This window comes from Scatophagus argus, chromosome 5 (assembly GCF_020382885.2).
Source record: "Scatophagus argus isolate fScaArg1 chromosome 5, fScaArg1.pri, whole genome shotgun sequence".
NCBI lineage: Eukaryota > Metazoa > Chordata > Actinopteri > Scatophagidae > Scatophagus > Scatophagus argus.
In genome coordinates, this window is record NC_058497.1 from 26,214,590 (window position 1) to 26,230,905 (window position 16,316).

The 16,316-nt window shown below is 45.0% G+C and overlaps 1 protein-coding gene and 1 long non-coding RNA gene across 2 annotated transcripts in view; one reads left to right on the top strand and one right to left on the bottom strand.

Annotated features, from left to right (window-relative positions):
- The window catches only part of LOC124058683 (protein NLRC3-like), a 32,462-nt gene extending 22,587 nt beyond the window's left edge, over nucleotides 1-9,875 (top strand). Inside the window, exons 5-11 of the mRNA XM_046388140.1 lie at nucleotides 2,672-2,704; nucleotides 2,788-3,016; nucleotides 3,110-4,898; nucleotides 5,311-5,484; nucleotides 5,720-5,893; nucleotides 6,966-7,012; nucleotides 7,248-9,875. Coding sequence (XP_046244096.1) covers nucleotides 2,672-2,704; nucleotides 2,788-3,016; nucleotides 3,110-4,898; nucleotides 5,311-5,484; nucleotides 5,720-5,893; nucleotides 6,966-7,012; nucleotides 7,248-7,780 — 2,979 coding nt within the window. The 3' untranslated portion in view covers nucleotides 7,781-9,875. The remainder of the gene's footprint in view (nucleotides 1-2,671; nucleotides 2,705-2,787; nucleotides 3,017-3,109; nucleotides 4,899-5,310; nucleotides 5,485-5,719; nucleotides 5,894-6,965; nucleotides 7,013-7,247) is intronic.
- A 2,162-nt stretch (nucleotides 9,876-12,037) lies between these two features.
- LOC124058786 lies at nucleotides 12,038-13,953 on the bottom strand. Its single transcript, XR_006843290.1, has 3 exons — nucleotides 13,793-13,953; nucleotides 13,285-13,499; nucleotides 12,038-12,883 (listed from the first exon to the last, which is right to left on the bottom strand). It is a non-coding gene; the product is annotated as an uncharacterized LOC124058786 (long non-coding RNA).
- Nucleotides 13,954-16,316: the final 2,363 nt, after the last annotated feature.

Here is a 16,316-nt window from a genome sequence, read left to right on the forward strand (position 1 = left end):
AAACAAAAGGACAAAAAGCCTTGAAGAATCCAGCAGACAAAAGGCTGTTCAGAACGTCATTTCTGACACGTTACAGTGAAGCCCAACTTCCTGTTTTTTGTGTGATGGAGACGTTGTTGTCATGAATGTTGGAGCTCTGACAGCATGTTGTTGTGTTTGTGTGAAGGTGTGGGCTCTGCTATGAATCAGTGTGAGGAGACAGAGGAGGGAGTCCCTCCCTCTAAAACCACTCTGTGTGGGGAACATGACAGCCAGACCAAAGCTCAGAGGTGAGATGAGGATCTCTAACTGTCCATGACTCTTCTCCATGTCACAGCTCAGCACTCACATCACTCCACCATCATTATTCACACTCAAAGCTCTGTGTGTGTTGTGTTGAAGCCCCGAGCAGCAGCAGAGACCCGACTGTCCTGAACCTGAACCCAGCTGTGTGTCCATGAAGAGTGACAGGTCCATGGATACACCAATATATTTTAAAGGACGACTTCCTTCAGAGACTCAGTAAGTCAACACAGTCCCAGTTAGCAGGAACTTTCCCATAACTTCCTGTGATCCTGGCTGCTTCAGATTCTTCTTCATTGACTTCATATTTCTTCATATTTACTCAGGAGCTGCATGAGAGCAGGTAGAGACCATCATGGATTTGTTCTGCCCCCCCACATGCTGTCCCTTCACTTTGATTGTTCCTTCTTATCAACTCATTAAGTGGTTAAACACATCACCGTCTACATGTTACCCCTCAGTCATATCCTGTGCAGTCACAGTATTGATTTCCACTCTCAGTCAGTCGTTGATCAACGGTTAGGGTGTTGGACCCGTAACCGGTGGATCGCTGGTTCGATTCCCCGTACCGGTGTCCATGGCTGAGGTACCCTTGAGCAAGGTACCTAACCCCCACTGCTCCCCGGGCGCTGCACGCGGTCGCCCACTGCCCCGGGTTTGCTGTGTGTGTGTGCACGTCACTTGGGTGGGTTAAATGCAGAGCACGAATTTCGTTGGAGTGAGTTCCCTCCAATGACAAAATATGTCACTTTCATCTTTCATCTTATGCTGACGACATTCAACTCTATGTACCAAACACAACCAGCAGCTCTGGTGTCACACATATCCTATCATGCTTAACAGAAATCAAAAACTGGATGTCCAGCAACTTTCTGCAGTTAGACGACGCTAAATCAGAAATCATCATCATTGCACCTCCCACCCCAACTCCAGTAATGTTACCCATCTATCTTCCTGTCTTGGCACCTTGTCAAATAATGTTTGTGTTGAGGCCCACAAACTTGGTGTCATCTTCGACTCCAAGCTCTCCTTTGATACGCAAGTAACCAAGGTTGTTCAATCCTGTTTCTCACAGCTAAGACAATTCGACCGTTCCTCTCCCCACCTCTGTTTGAAACTGTCATACATGCCCTCATCTCTTCTTTTACTGTATTTTATCTAATTAATCACTGTTTGTCCTTTTCAGTTTGTATATTTTTTGTGAAGCACTTTGTAACTGTCAGTTTTGAAAAGTGCTACATACATGAAGTTATTATTATTTTTATCAAGTGAACAAAATAGACAAGGTTGGATATTTTCCAGCAGCTTTTTTCAGTGTCAAAGATTCAGAGCAGTTTGTTGTTCACTCTCACTACAGAGCTGGGCTGAACAATTGAAATCAGCCAATAGCACATCTGGACTGTTGACTCCTTCAGGCTGTTCATTTGAGGTACATGACATCAGGGTCAGTTAGAGTCCACATCAGAAAGCAAAGGGAGGCTTCCAGTGTGTCGTCATCACATTCACACTGAAGTCAAAATGCTGTTTGCTGACGAGCACATTAACTGTCCCCTCAGTCCTGCATGAAGGCTTGCAAATCCTCATGAGACAGAGGAGCGTCCCCTCCTGTCCTGCTGTCCTCCTGCCTTTGTCATGTCTCCCTGGAGAGCTCCTGTTCCCTCCTCTTCCTCTCTCTGACCTTCACTGAGATGCTCACATCTCCAGGAGTCGGCAGAGCTTTGAATGTTTTGTCTCCAGCTTGACCATCAAAGTGAAGCTTTGAGAGGCGCATTAGTTTGTCTGTGTGTTTCTATCAGTGTGGACCAGCAGACAGCAGACTCTCCTGGACCCAGCTGTGTGTCCATGAAGAGTGACGGGTCCATGATTAATCCTGATGACTTCAGAGGTGGACACGACTCTGCTGAAGGAAGGTAAGAGTTTAAAGCAGATGAGTTTGATGTTCTGCAGCTTCTCCTTCTATCAAGTCAGTCCACAAAAAGATCTACCAGGTGGTCTCAGCTTTCAGACTCCACTGGCTCCAGATTTGTCATTACAAAGTTACTGTAAGGCAGCTGCTCGGTGGTCTCAGTCTGCTGATTCCAGCAAAGCTTTTCAAACTCATTTTGTTTCCTGTAGCTTTTTCACTTTTCTGTAAGCAGGAGATTCAGTCCACAGAAACACATCAGTTTTCCAGGAAATTTGGATGAAACTCGTGGTTTGACCAACCAAACACTTTGTCAGCAGGTGACAGTGAGCTGCTTCTTAGATCAACCTGAAGGTGGCCTCGTTGGTGCCAGAAAACTGGATCAGCTGATCCTTGAAAAGCAACAAGTGCTAAAATGTGTGTAATCATCATACGTCCTGTTTTCTCCACAGGGTTCAGCAGCAACAGTCAGATGTTCTCGGTGGTCAGAATCCAGCAGACCTGGACTCCATATTCATGGTGTGTAAATGTCCAACAACAACTTTTAGCTCAGCTCCAAATCAAATCAACACAATTTTTATCTTTGTTTTATTCTTTTCCAGCATCTTGAGGAGAACGTTGTCACTTTTGTGAAGAACGAGCTGAAGAAGTTCCAGAAGGTTCTGAGTCCAGATTACCCAGAAAGCTTAGAGAGGCAGAGTGAGGATGAGGAGGTGTTGGATGGTGAGGATGAAGAGCAGAGGAGCAGCAGCAGAGACGCATTTCTGAAGATCACACTGCACTTCCTGAGGAGAATGAAGCAGGGGGAGCTGGCTGACCGTCTGCACAGCAGTAAGAGGATTTTCCACACTCCACTTTTCTCACATTAACACCAACATCCACTCACTGATTTGTTGTGTTTTCATTCAGGAACTGTTGCTGCAGTTTGTCGACGTCAGCTCCAATCTGAGCTGAAGAAGAAGTGTGAGTGTGTGTTTGAGGGGATTGCTAAAGCAGGAAACCCGACCCTCCTGAATCAGATCTACACAGAGCTCTACATCACAGAGGGAGGGACTGCAGAGGTCAATGAAGAACATGAGGTCAGACAGATTGAAACAGCATCCAGGAAAACCAGAAGACCAGAAACAACAATCAGACAAGAAGACATCTTCAAAGCCTCACCTGGAAGAGATGGACCAATCAGAACAGTGATGACAAAGGGAGTGGCTGGCATTGGGAAAACAGTCTTAACACAGAAGTTCACTCTGGACTGGGCTGAAGACGAAGCCAACCAGGACGTCCACTTCACATTTCCATTCACTTTCAGAGAGCTGAATGTGCTGAGAGAGAAAAAGTTCAGCTTGGTGGAACTTGTTCATGACTTCTTCACTGACACCAAAGAAGCAGGAATCTGCAGGTTTGAAGAGTTCCAGGTTGTGTTCATCTTTGACGGTCTGGATGAGTGTCGACTTCCTCTGGACTTCCACAACAATGAGATCCTGACTGATGTCACAGAGTCCACCTCAGTGGATGTGCTGCTGACAAACCTCATCAGGGGGAATCTGCTTCCCTCTGCTCGCCTCTGGATAACCACACGACCTGCAGCAGCCAATCAGATCCCTCCTGAGTGTGTTGACCTGGTGACAGAGGTCAGAGGGTTCACTGACCCACAGAAGGAGGAGTACTTCAGGAAGAGATCCAGAGATGAGGAGCAGGCCAGCAGAATCATCTCCCACATCAAGACATCACGAAGCCTCCACATCATGTGCCACATCCCAGTCTTCTGCTGGATCACTGCTACTGTTCTGGAGGATAAGTTGAAGACCAGAGAGGGAGGAGAGCTGCCCAAGACCCTGACTGAGATGTACATCCACTTCCTGGTGGTTCAATCCAAAGTGAAGGACATCAAGTATGATGGAGGAGATGGGACAGATCCACAGTGGAGTCCAGACAGCAGGAAGATGATTGAGTCTCTGGGAAAACTGGCTTTTGAGCAGCTGCAGAAAGGAAACCTGATCTTCTATGAATCAGACCTGACAGACTGTGGCATCGATATCACAGCAGCCTCAGTGTACTCAGGAGTGTTCACCCAGATCTTTAAAGAGGAGAGAGGACTGTACCAGGACAAGGTGTTCTGCTTCATCCATCTGAGCGTTCAGGAGTTTCTGGCTGCTCTTCATGTCCACCAGACATTCAACAACTCTGGTGTCAATCTGATGTCAGAAAAACCGTCAACCTCCTGTTGGTCTCCACTAATCAGAAACAAACAGGAACAAACTCATCTGTACCAGAGTGCTGTGGATGAGGCTTTGCAGAGTCCAAATGGACACCTGGACTTGTTCCTCCGCTTCCTCCTGGGTCTTTCACTTCAGACCAATCAGACTCTCCTACGAGGTCTGATCAAACACACAGGAAGTGTCTCACAGAACAAACAGGAAACAGTCAGGTACATCAAGAAGAGGATCAGTGAGAATCTGTCTGCAGAGAGGAGCATCAATCTGTTCCACTGTCTGAATGAACTGAATGATGGTTCTCTGGTGGAGGAGATCCAACAGTCCCTGAGGTCAGGAAGTCTCTCCACAGATGAACTGTCTCCTGCTCAGTGGTCAGCTCTGGTCTTCATCTTACTGTCATCAGAAGAAGATCTGGACGTGTTTGACCTGAAGAAATACTCTGCTTCAGATGAGGCTCTTCTGAGGCTGCTGCCAGTGGTCAAAGCCTCCAACAAAGCTCTGTAAGTGAACACAGAACTGCAGATACTTACTGGATCACATGTGACGGGTTGTTCTCAAGTAATGAATGTTTTGGTCAAACAAGACTCCAAATGTTCAGCCAGCGAGCTGATGAGTTGATGAGTTGAAAATTTGTAATTTGTTCCTACAGTTTTGTTGTACCTCCACAGATTAATGAAGCCAAGAAATGAAAGACAATTAACATTCTCAGATTGTTGTTCATTTATTGTTAAATCCCAGAAATGCTGAATTTTGAAAATTTCATTAACTGCTGGTGGATCTCATCAAAGTACCATATAAAAATACAAGTCATCCAAAACATTTTTTGGTCGCCTCAAAACCAAGACTCATCAAGTCTATTGTACACATCAGAAACCTTATCAGAGTTTGTCTTTATCACTAACTCTCCTTCAGACTGAGTGGCTGTAATCTGTCAGGGAGAAGCTGTGGAGCTCTGTCCTCAGTTCTCAGCTCCCAGTCCTCTAGTCTGAGAGAGCTGGACCTGAGTAACAACGACCTGCAGGATTCAGGAGTGAGGCTGCTGTCTGCTGGACTGAAGAGTCCAAACTGTCAGCTAGAGACTCTCAGGTCAGGATTTAGCTTTTGTTTAACAAATGTTTGTTTAAATAATGCAGGATGATGTCACTGATGATGCTCAGAATCTGTAGGTTTTTTTTGTGCAGAATCTACTGAATTTACTGAGAAACAATGAAGCAATTCAAGGTCTAATTCTGTTAATGACATCTTTAGGTTATTCACACAGATATCTGTGTTTGTGTGTGTGTGTGTGTGTGTGTGTGTGTGTGTGTGTGTGTGTCTCCAGGTTGTCAGGCTGTATGATCACACAGAGAGGCTGTACTTCTCTGGTCTCAGCTCTGAGATCCAACCCCTCCCATCTGAGAGAGCTGGACCTGAGCTACAATCATCCAAGAGACTCAGGAGTGAAGCTGCTGTCTGCTGGACTGGAGGATCCACACTGGAGACTGGACACTCTCAGGTATGAACAGACAACAAGAGCTCACACACAGTTTGTCTGTCACAGGGACAAGCTGAGGACTGTTGGTTCACAGTGTGGACCAGCAGCACTGCTGATAACAGTGAAGACAGTAACTGATGTGCTGAGAGTCCCTGTCCCCACTGAGACTGACCTCCTCACTAATATCACACCAGGATCTGCTGTCCATCATTTACTGACCACCACACACAGTCTGTGACAAATACAGTCAAAGAGGATATAAGAATGAAATAATATAAAGTGTTTATGAACCATGAAACAGAATCAAGAGGTTCAAAGTTCAGTCCTGACAATCCGTGTACCTTCCTGTCAGTCGCTTTGTGTTTTGGGAGCCTCTCTTCCATGTGGTGCTGTGCTGCATCTGGTTTCCACTCGTGTGTTTTCAGCCAGTTTCAGGACAACAGGACTCTAAATGTTCTCCATCCATCAGTGATCTTCTGCTCCAGGATGAACCCTGAGATGTTTGCAGCTGTTCAGCTTGTTAGACGTGAACTTTCAGAAACAACAACTCTTAAACCAGCAGATTTCTTGGATCCACATGGATAACGTTAACTGCACCTCCAGCACAGCTTGTGTCCACTGGAAATGATGACCGTGATGTCACACTGAACAATGAAGAGAAATCAAATGGACCTTCATGGTCTGATTAGCAGGCTGAGAAGATCTGAGACTTTATTCAACACTTAATCCTTGTTTTAGTGGATTGTGTCCACACCACATCTACTTCCTGTCTGTCCGTCCTGAACAGGGATCCCTCCTCTGTCTCCACTGACTTGAGTAGTTTTTAGACAGACACTATAAATGATATTATGAGCTTTGTATCTTTGACTGTTTTCTGTTCTTGACTTTTTGGATGTTTCCTTTTTGTCTGAGCTTTTTCTTCTTTTGTTGTTTTCATCTGAATGTTTGATGTCAGGTTGAACTGAGTCTGTGTATGAAATGTGTTTTCTAAATGCAGCTGTTTTGTCTTCATGGTGGATCTGAGTGAAGGTTGATGAAGATCATTGATGAGGAAGCTTCTGAAGGTTCATTCTGACTTTGTTTCTTCCTCCAGGGTGGAACATGGTGGACAGCAGAGGCTGAAACCTGGTCTGAGGAAGTGTAAGTGTGTGTTGACTTTGATTGATGAAAACAAGGCAGCACATGTTAAAGTAGTTTCAGTCTAAAGCTTGTGTATCTGCATTCAGCTCTCAGTTTGATAGAAGATCCAACAAGATGAGTCAGTGTGAAGTTTTGATCTAATGAACAGTCAGTCTGTTAATGAAGCAACAAATGAAGCCATCAGGTGTGTTAGATGATAAACTGCTGCTGTATTGTGTCTTGTTCTCTCCATCAGATGCCTGTGAACTCACAGTGGACACAAACACAGTAAACACAAACCTCAAACTGTCTGACAACAACAGGAAGGTGACAGCAGTGAGAGAGAAGCAGCCTCATCCTGATCATCCAGAGAGGTTTGACCGCAAGCCTCAGCTGCTGTGTAGAACTGGTCTGACTGGTCGCTGCTACTGGGAGGTCGAGTGGAGTGGAAGAGTTGAGATATCAGTGACTTACAGAGGAATCAGAAGGAAAGGAAACCGTAATGACTGTGTCTTTGGAGGGAATATTCAGTCCTGGAGTCTGAGGTGCTCTGATGTTGATGGTTTCTCTGTCTGGCACAATAAAAGAAGAACAGTCCTCCCCTCCTCCTCTGTCTCTGACAGAGTTGCAGTGTATGTGGACTGTCCTGCTGGCACTCTGTCCTTCTACAGAGTCTCCTCTGACACACTGATCCACCTCCACACCTTCAACACCACATTCACTGAACCTCTTTATGCTGGATTTGGGTTGTGGTCATTCGGTTCCTCAGTGTCTCTGAGTTCAGTGTAGGAGGGAGAGTCTCCTCCTGTTAGAGGAACACACACACACACACACAGTTTGAATTAACTTGAAATCCTTTTAAATCTGTTTTTATCCAGCTTTTTTAACAAAGAGTTAAGAGTTCAACACACAGCTGCCAGTGTGAGGCTGTAGAGAAGGCCTGTTACAGTTCTTGGTTGTGGGTGGGGTTTCTATCCAGCTTTCACAAAGGAGATCTTCATTACTGGCTTTTGCTGGAGCAGATGGCAGTTGGTACGCTCTCAGCAACTGCCCTGAGCACCTGATTGTGATGCCAGTGGTAGTGGCCTTTCTCAAGAACCTTTGCCGTGACTCAGCCACCTCAACTGCTTCTGCCCTTCATTTCTGCCCTGTCCTCACCTCAGTGCCTGCTGATGACACCTTCTGGTCATTGGAGTCCCTGTACTGTAGGGCTTCTCTTGTGTGCACAACCATATACTCTTCAGTGGGGCCACTGAATGTGAGTGGGAGGATGTTACTGGGCCTCTGTATTCCATGTCTACCACAGGCACTGGACAGGTCCAACCACAGCACAACCAGGTCACTTCATTTGTCACAGGCTTCTCTGATGAGCTGTGTGACTACCCCAGTGTGCTCCACTGAATTTCCCTCGGAATTCATGAAGTATCTATCTATCATCTATCTCTATCCAAACAGCCGGGAACTCCAGGAATTTCATCACTCTAAACCAACACATCACTTACGAGCTACCAGTAGTTCGCCGCCCCTTTCCAAGGAGCTCGCCAAAGGACCAATGAATCATACATAAATTTGAAAACTTAACTGACATTTCGCAAAAGCCCCGTCCCCCTTAGTTACTGTTGCTAGCCTGTCAAGCTTCTTGATGCAGATGAAGAGTCAACACAGTCTCATGGACTGACTTTTCTCTTCTTGAGGATGACAGATTCTGGATACCTACTGTCCAACTTCACCATTTTTCTTTTGAGCAGCTGCAGAAAGGAAACCTGATCTTCTATGAATCAGACCTGACAGACTGTGGCATCGATATCAGAGCAGCCTCAGTGTACTCAGGAGTGTTCACCCGTTACTATGTCAATCGGACCTTGTTGACATAGTAACGGTTGCTAGGATGTATGATTGGACAATGACTGTTTAGCAAAAGGTCAACTGGTCCCTCGGCAAATCTACTTAAATTTATGTCCAATCAAAACTCACATTTGTCCCACACCCTTCCAACACCAAAAGATTATTTGCCAATTAGCTGTCAACCAAAACGTTGTTCTGCTGTCAATCTTGATGAGTCAGTGGTGATGTGAGATGAGCAGGAGTTTATGATGGCGACAGGCGTACAAACCAACAATCGGATTAAAACCTACCATTTTCACCAAGAGTGGGAGACAGAATTTTGTTTTACAAACGATAATGACAAGTGTGTGCGTTTGATCTGCGGTGCCAGCGTGTCGGTTGGTAAAAGGTGTAATGTGGAGCGCCATTTCACCAAAGTCCACTGCAACTTTTCACGGGACATTCCTGCTAGTAGCAATCTACAAAAAGACAAGATAACAGAGCTGAAGACAACACAACGGCAACAGTCTCTGTTTACCAAATCGGCGAAGAAGGCCAAATCAGCAACAGAGGCTTTGTTTAAAGTGGCGCACATTTTAACAAAGCACAAAAAGCCTTTCATCAATGGTGGAGTCTTTTTCTTTTCTGTACTGTGTACAGCTGCAGGTACTTGTTTCCTGTGTATTTATTCTTTTTTAATGCACATCCTTCCCCTGTTCTTGCAGGCTTTGCACCCTCTATATCCTGTTTGCTGCTGTAACACTGTAATTTCCCAGTTATGGGAGTAATAAAGGATTATCCCCCAACATACACACACACACACACACACACACACCCCTTCACTGCTCAGTATTGAACTGAACTGAATGATTTTATTGTGAATGCAATTTTTGTTCTTTATGTGTATTTCACCATTTATAATATACTGATATATTGATGATTTAAAAGGAAAAGGTTGTGTAAAATCTTTGATTCTTGGTTTGTAACTGATCCATAATAACATTTCATTTTCAGATGTCTTGGTGCATGTAAATAGTTTTGTGTGATAAAATGACATGGACATATATAACAATAAGTGAATAAGTAACAATATCTGTAGTATATATTATATATAGTAATATTTATAGTAATAATAATAACGATAATAGTATTTTTGTGACATTTCAGGAAAAGAAAGCTTATTGAGTTTGTTTGTTCGAAATGAGCAATGAGAATAAATGTTACAAAACATGAGTAGCTCTCAGCCATTTTTGTTTAGTAAAAGTAGCTCTCAGAGGAAAAAAGGTTGGAGACCCCTGCTCTAAACAGAGGGGGTTGATGTTCCAATTTTTGAGTAAAAACTCCGTCAGTCTTCAAGATACAATGCTGAAGAACACTTTTCCTTCAACACTCAGCCTTGAGTTTGACTCAAACTGACTGAGATTTTTGCAGTTTTCTTCTTTGGGGATCCACACTCCCTCCACCTACCTCCACTGGTCTGCGACTATCAGGGGAGCTCTAGGTAGGCCTTGTAAACGATGCAGGGACACCATTAGGGCCTGGGGCAGAGTACGCTGCCTTAATGACCTCTTAAACTCTGAAGTTGTTGTTGTTGGTGGGGGTGGGAGCTCTTGATCCCTCATTAGGTCCCTTAGAGTGTCAATTTACTTCCTCTGTTGAGCAAACTAGGTGCTATGAGCTGTGTGACTACCCCAGTGTGCTCCAAACAGCCAGGAGCTCCAGGAATCCCATCATTCTAAACAGAAGGGTTGATGTTCCAATTGTTGAGTAAAAACTCCATCAGCCTTCATAAGACAAAGCTGGAGAACACTTTTCCCTCAACACTCAGCCTTGAGAATGACTGAAACTGACTGAGATTTTTTGAGTTTACTTCCTCTGTTGAGCAAACTGGGTGCTTGCTGTGTTTGTCCCCAGCAGCTGTTTGGTGAAGCCAAAGAGGTTGACAATGAAAGCAGCCCATTTCCTGGTAAGAGATAATATTAGATAACATTCAGTCAAAACATTTCATTTCACTTTGAGTGGTAAAATCAACAGATGAACTTCTGTATTACATGATGAGGATTTTTCTGACAGCCCTCCTCTCTTCATTACAACAACCTGTTCCTCTGGACTGAAGTCAGCAGCTCCTGATTGGTCCACTTTGTGCAGAAGAAGGAGTCCAATGAGGCACCAAGCGGCCCTTTTTATGTGAACACACACAGCCTGGTGAAGAGAAGCTGCGTTAACAAAGAAGGTTGATAATCAGTGTTGTGATACTCGTTAAGCTCGTTCCAGATGAAGTCTGGAAATCAAGTTGGACAGTTTGCAGCAGCCTTCAGTCTGTGCAGGAAGTTACAGAAACACTCACATCCTGTCACAGCTGATTCACATTGACGCAGTCTCCTCTTTAATGATGACAGTGGAGCCTATTAAAATGATGCACAGGAGATCTGTGGCTTCTGCTCACGGTTCAACCTCCAGTTTACATGAATTCTCATGGAAATCAGCAGCCCATCAGTTTGCTGCTGTACAGAAATCAGCTGAGCAGACGAGTCGTCCTCAAACTGCAGAAAGAAACTGAAAACATTCAGAGTCAAACTCAGAGACAACACGTTTTCCATACAGGATGAAGTTTCCGATGACATGAATGATGACATGCAGACAGATTTCTCCATTTGTTCATTCTTCAACATGTTAAGCTTTTTTTTTTTAACTGCAGCAGAAAATTCATTCATTCTTCATCTTCTTCAACACTTTCCATAAGCAGTTATTGATTGTGCAGTCAGCTGGCTGCTCCTCTGTGGACACATGTGGGTCATGAGCTCCATCTAGTGGAATGACAGCACAACTGCTCACATTTCAGTTCAAAGAAGCTTTATTGACAGCAGACGTTTGACTGCATGTCCCTCAGGTTGTCTCCTTCTTGCAGTGGTTTTAATGCTGGCAGCTTGTTTGGCTCTTTCAGACCTGACATTTCAGAGTTGAACTTCTTTCAGTAAATGTTATGTAATTTACTGAATGTCTCACATTATAAGAGGACATGCGTCTGTGTCTCAGCCTCAGATGTCCAGCAAAGACCACACATTCACTTTTCTTTTGGTTGCTGTGAATTTCTGTCTTCCTCGTTCAGTTCATTTGTGTCTTTGTAAGCAGCAGCCAGATGACACGAGAGCCACCTTGGTGACACTGAGGACTCTGGATCTGAACTCAGCGCAGCTCGCCAACACATGAATGACTCATTTCTAAAATCAGAACTTTATTTATTGTTTGAGTTAAACTTGGCTGTAGTTTGATTTGGGTTTTTATTTTTGCTGTTTATGTACAAGTTTCTTTTGAACTTTAATCATGAAATGTCACTGCATGACTTCTTTGATTCACTGGAATACAAAGCTGTCATCAGTTCTTCAGTTTTACCGTCATCCTGTGTTATGGAGCGCAGCAGCAGGTGGGCTCTCACACCTGTTCAGGAGGGAGGTCAGACTCCGGTTGCAGTGGTGGATCTGGAGGGGCAGCAACAAGTCACGTCTGCAGGTTCATTCATCTGGTACGGTTTCTGGAGCTGGCTTACGCCAGGGCCAAGCGGGTTTGCTTTGGAACTGGGGCTAACAGGTTCAGACAAGTGGAGATGCTTTGCACCTGCTCCCAGCACAGCACCCCAGTCTTGTCAGCTGGCGAAGGTGTGAGAGGTGTCATCTTGGCGTATCTCCCAGAAGGTCCCTCCATGCTGCAGGAGGGTCACTGTTTCTCTGGCGGGTAAGCTGCTTCCTGAGGGACAAACGCAAACTGTGGTCATGCTGGGAGGGACACAGCACAGTTATCCATCCAGGCTGGATGCTGCATCGCTCTGCAGGGGCAGGAATCTGCTGCATGTGGAGTTCTTCACTGGGGCTGATAAGGTCACGATTTGATCAGGATCAGGACACCCAAATGTTCTAGTAAACATTAACTGATGTGGAGTTCTGAATAAAGCTGTGGCCCCCAGGGGACATCCATTAGACGGCATCACCACATGGTCCCTTTTCAAGATTTATTGGGATACAAATAAATGCACGTTGGGTGTCAGGTATACTTGTGTATATGTGTGTGGTTCTGTAAAAAAAGAAGCAAACAATCCGTCACACAACATAAGAAGAACTTAAACCAGACATACATTGCTTCTACATGAGCATCTAACATCTAAACAAGCACAAAATGTTAGTTTAGCCTAAACAGGACGTGTAATGGACATCATTCAGGACATAACTAATTACAAAGTCACTTTGGTGCACATGATCATGTCATTATCTTATATATAATTTAAATAAATGTACCAACATTGGCATACATTTACATATTACTAATAAACACAATAATGCTCTGATAACCATGTCCACCATTAGTACAATTACACGCGAGTCGCGGTAAAATTACGGCCGCGATTCGCGTGCCTATCGCCATTTTAAGCTACAATTTCACCCAACAAACTAACAACAAACAGTGGGTATACTTACTGAGATCTGAACGCACACACGGAGGGAAAATCACACCGAAACGCCCGAAACAACAGGAACACTTGACACAAGTGAGACGACGGTCTGAAACGCGTTTCTCTCCAGAACTTTCCAATGTCCACGCTGCGACTGCCCTCTAGTGGCCGTGATTGGCAACCGCAGAAACAACCAATCAAACTGTTCTGAGGGATCACTTCGTATAATAACCACTGACACTGACAATAATCAGAGAATCAATAATCAATAACATTCAGCTTCTATCTCATTGGTAGCCACTCATTACATTTAGCCTCAGGCACAGAGATATCAGTAACATGGCTACAGATTACAGCTACACGCAGACAGACACGTTAGCATGACGAGCGGTTAGCTTAATCGTCGTCAGGTTATTGACTTCATTACGACACAATAAACAAACATGCTGAACTAAAAACACCTTCCGGAGCCTGAACACACATTCATCTAACACAGAAGCAAACATGAACTGTTCTCATGGAGGGACTCGTACCTAAAAAGGGGAATATTGTGTGAAAGACGCACACACACAAACTTCCCTCCGCTCATGCGTGTATTCACTGAGGGCGGGGAGTGACGCGCCTCCTTCACAGCTCACACACTCTGCTCCCCCTGGTGGCCTCCTCTGGTTACTACATCTGTTTTTTATCAGCGCTGTTGTGAAGAGGACGTGAATTACCACACTGAACTCCTACCTGTGACGGCTGGTATAAACGGGCTAGTGGGGCTAAGCGCTCCCTGCGTTATGGAATAAAGATGAGAACGTTATTGTTTTCATGTAGCCCACAGGCTGATCGGTTCTGACTAATCAGCAGCGAGCTGGCGCCGGTTAAATGATTGACAGGTGTCATTTCACGCCCCGTGATTTACTTGTCATTTGGGCTGACTTCTTTCGCCCAACACCACTGTAAGAAGAAGAAGAAGAAAAGAAGACGAAAAATGGCGGGTGCTAACATGAATGAGGTGGATCATCTTCTTAATAATCCGTTTTCTTCAATGTCCTATGAATAAAAATTGGAAGTTAAGACACTATTGGGCCACATCGTCCAATTGATAATCAAACAAGTCAAACTGATAAACGACAAAATCGTAAGTTTTGTGTCACTTGGTTTGAAACAAAGGACTGGCTAACAGGTAGCGTAGCTAAGAATTCGCTTTTCTGTTTCCGACGTTTGCTTTTCGGAGGAGACGCGGCTTGGACCCAGCAAGGAATCGTGGATTTAAAACATCTGTCTGACAAAGTAAGGAAACATGAAAGCAGCACAAGTCATATTGGGAACAGCGTTAAACTATCCATGCTGGGAAAAGTTAACGTTGCCTGTCAGCTTGATGAGGGCCACCGCATTGCTGTACAGAGACATAACGAGCTGCTTAGGAAAAACAGACATTCACTGTCCAGGACTGTAGACTGCATTAAATTTTGTGGGGGACATGAGCTGTCTCTGCAGGGATCAGATGAATCTGCAACTTCAGTCCAGCCGGCGTGTTTCTGGACCTGGTTGACCAGTTTTCTTGTTTTAGACAGCCAGCTAGCGGATCACTTGCCACACACAACACACATGCGACGTCCAAATACACGTCCAAGACGAGCCAAAATGAGCTGCTTGATTGTAGTTTCTGTGTTTATGAACAAAAAGTGGCTGAAGAAATATCAAAGGCGCCATTTGTGGCTGTCCAGGCAGACGAGACAACCGATGTGGCATGTGTGAGCCGGTGCGTAATTGTGCTCCGGTACATCACAGGAGGCTCCGTTGTGGAGAGATTTCTCGGCTTTTTCCCGTTAGCAGACAGGACTGCGGTGGGACTTGAAAAACTCTTGAAGGAAAAGCTCCAGCCACATAAACTGGAAAACAAACTAATAGCACAGACGTACGACGGAGCAGCCGTAATGAGTGGCTCATCATCTGGCTTGCAAGCCTGGATGACGTGTGTGGCGCGAGGATCACAGCGGCAGGACAAACCCGGTGGAACTTTGAAAGCCGGACTGTGCACACAGCGTTTGATCATCAGGACACCTTGAAAAACTGCTTTGAAAACATCCGGAACGATCAGTTTTGGGACAGTGTGTCAATCCAGCAAGCTCATGGCCTGTGCGCATTGCCAGAGGATGTCAACTTCCTGTTGTTGTTTTTTCATTCAGCTCTCCTGCAAGCTGATATCCTGTACATCATCCTTCAGAAACGAAACCCAGATCCTCTTAAAACCAGACGGGCCCCGGACGATTTGTCCTGCTCCATAACTGAAGTGAAGGACAAGTTCACCAGCCATGCAGATACAGCTGCTGCCGAAACACCACGCTGGACTCGGCGGTGCAGCAATGTTTCAGTGGCTGCACACTGCTGTGACATGATGATCGAGCAATCGAAGGCTCGCTTTGAGAAGGCTCGACACTTGGAGTCTTTTGAACGTATTGATCCTGAACTGTTCCCCACGTTGAAGACCAGATTCCCCCAGAAACAGCTGAACATCACGAGTGAAAGTTTGGGGATGATGTGGAAAGAGAAACTGAAGGGTGAACCGATGGTGATGTGCAGCAGTGCGGAGTTTGCAGCATCAAAGTCTGCTATGTCACTTTTGAGGATGCTGACTGAAAATAATCTTCAGACCACCTTTTCTGAAACTTTGAAATTGGCACAAATTGCCATCACAACTCGGTGACATCAGCAGAGTCAGAGAGGTGTTTCAGCACACTCAAACGGATGAAGTCTTTTCTTCGAAGTAGAATGAACAGGACAGACTAAAGGCCCTGGCTATGCTCTCTATCGAGCGGGAGTTCATCGGAACGCCAGACTTTGGCGTTCTTTCTTTGCCTCCCAGAAAGGCCGTCAGAGTGAGCTTCTTTTCAAATGAGGTACACCCCAGTTTGTAAACTGTTTAAAGGTCAGAAGTCACCCTGTCTGGTCTCTGTAATGACAGTTGTGCTGTTTTATTCAGGGTCCAGTGTAGCTATATGATAAGAGCTCAGATCCATCGTCATGCATGTCATGTAGTCATTCTACCAGTGAAAATTTGTCAAA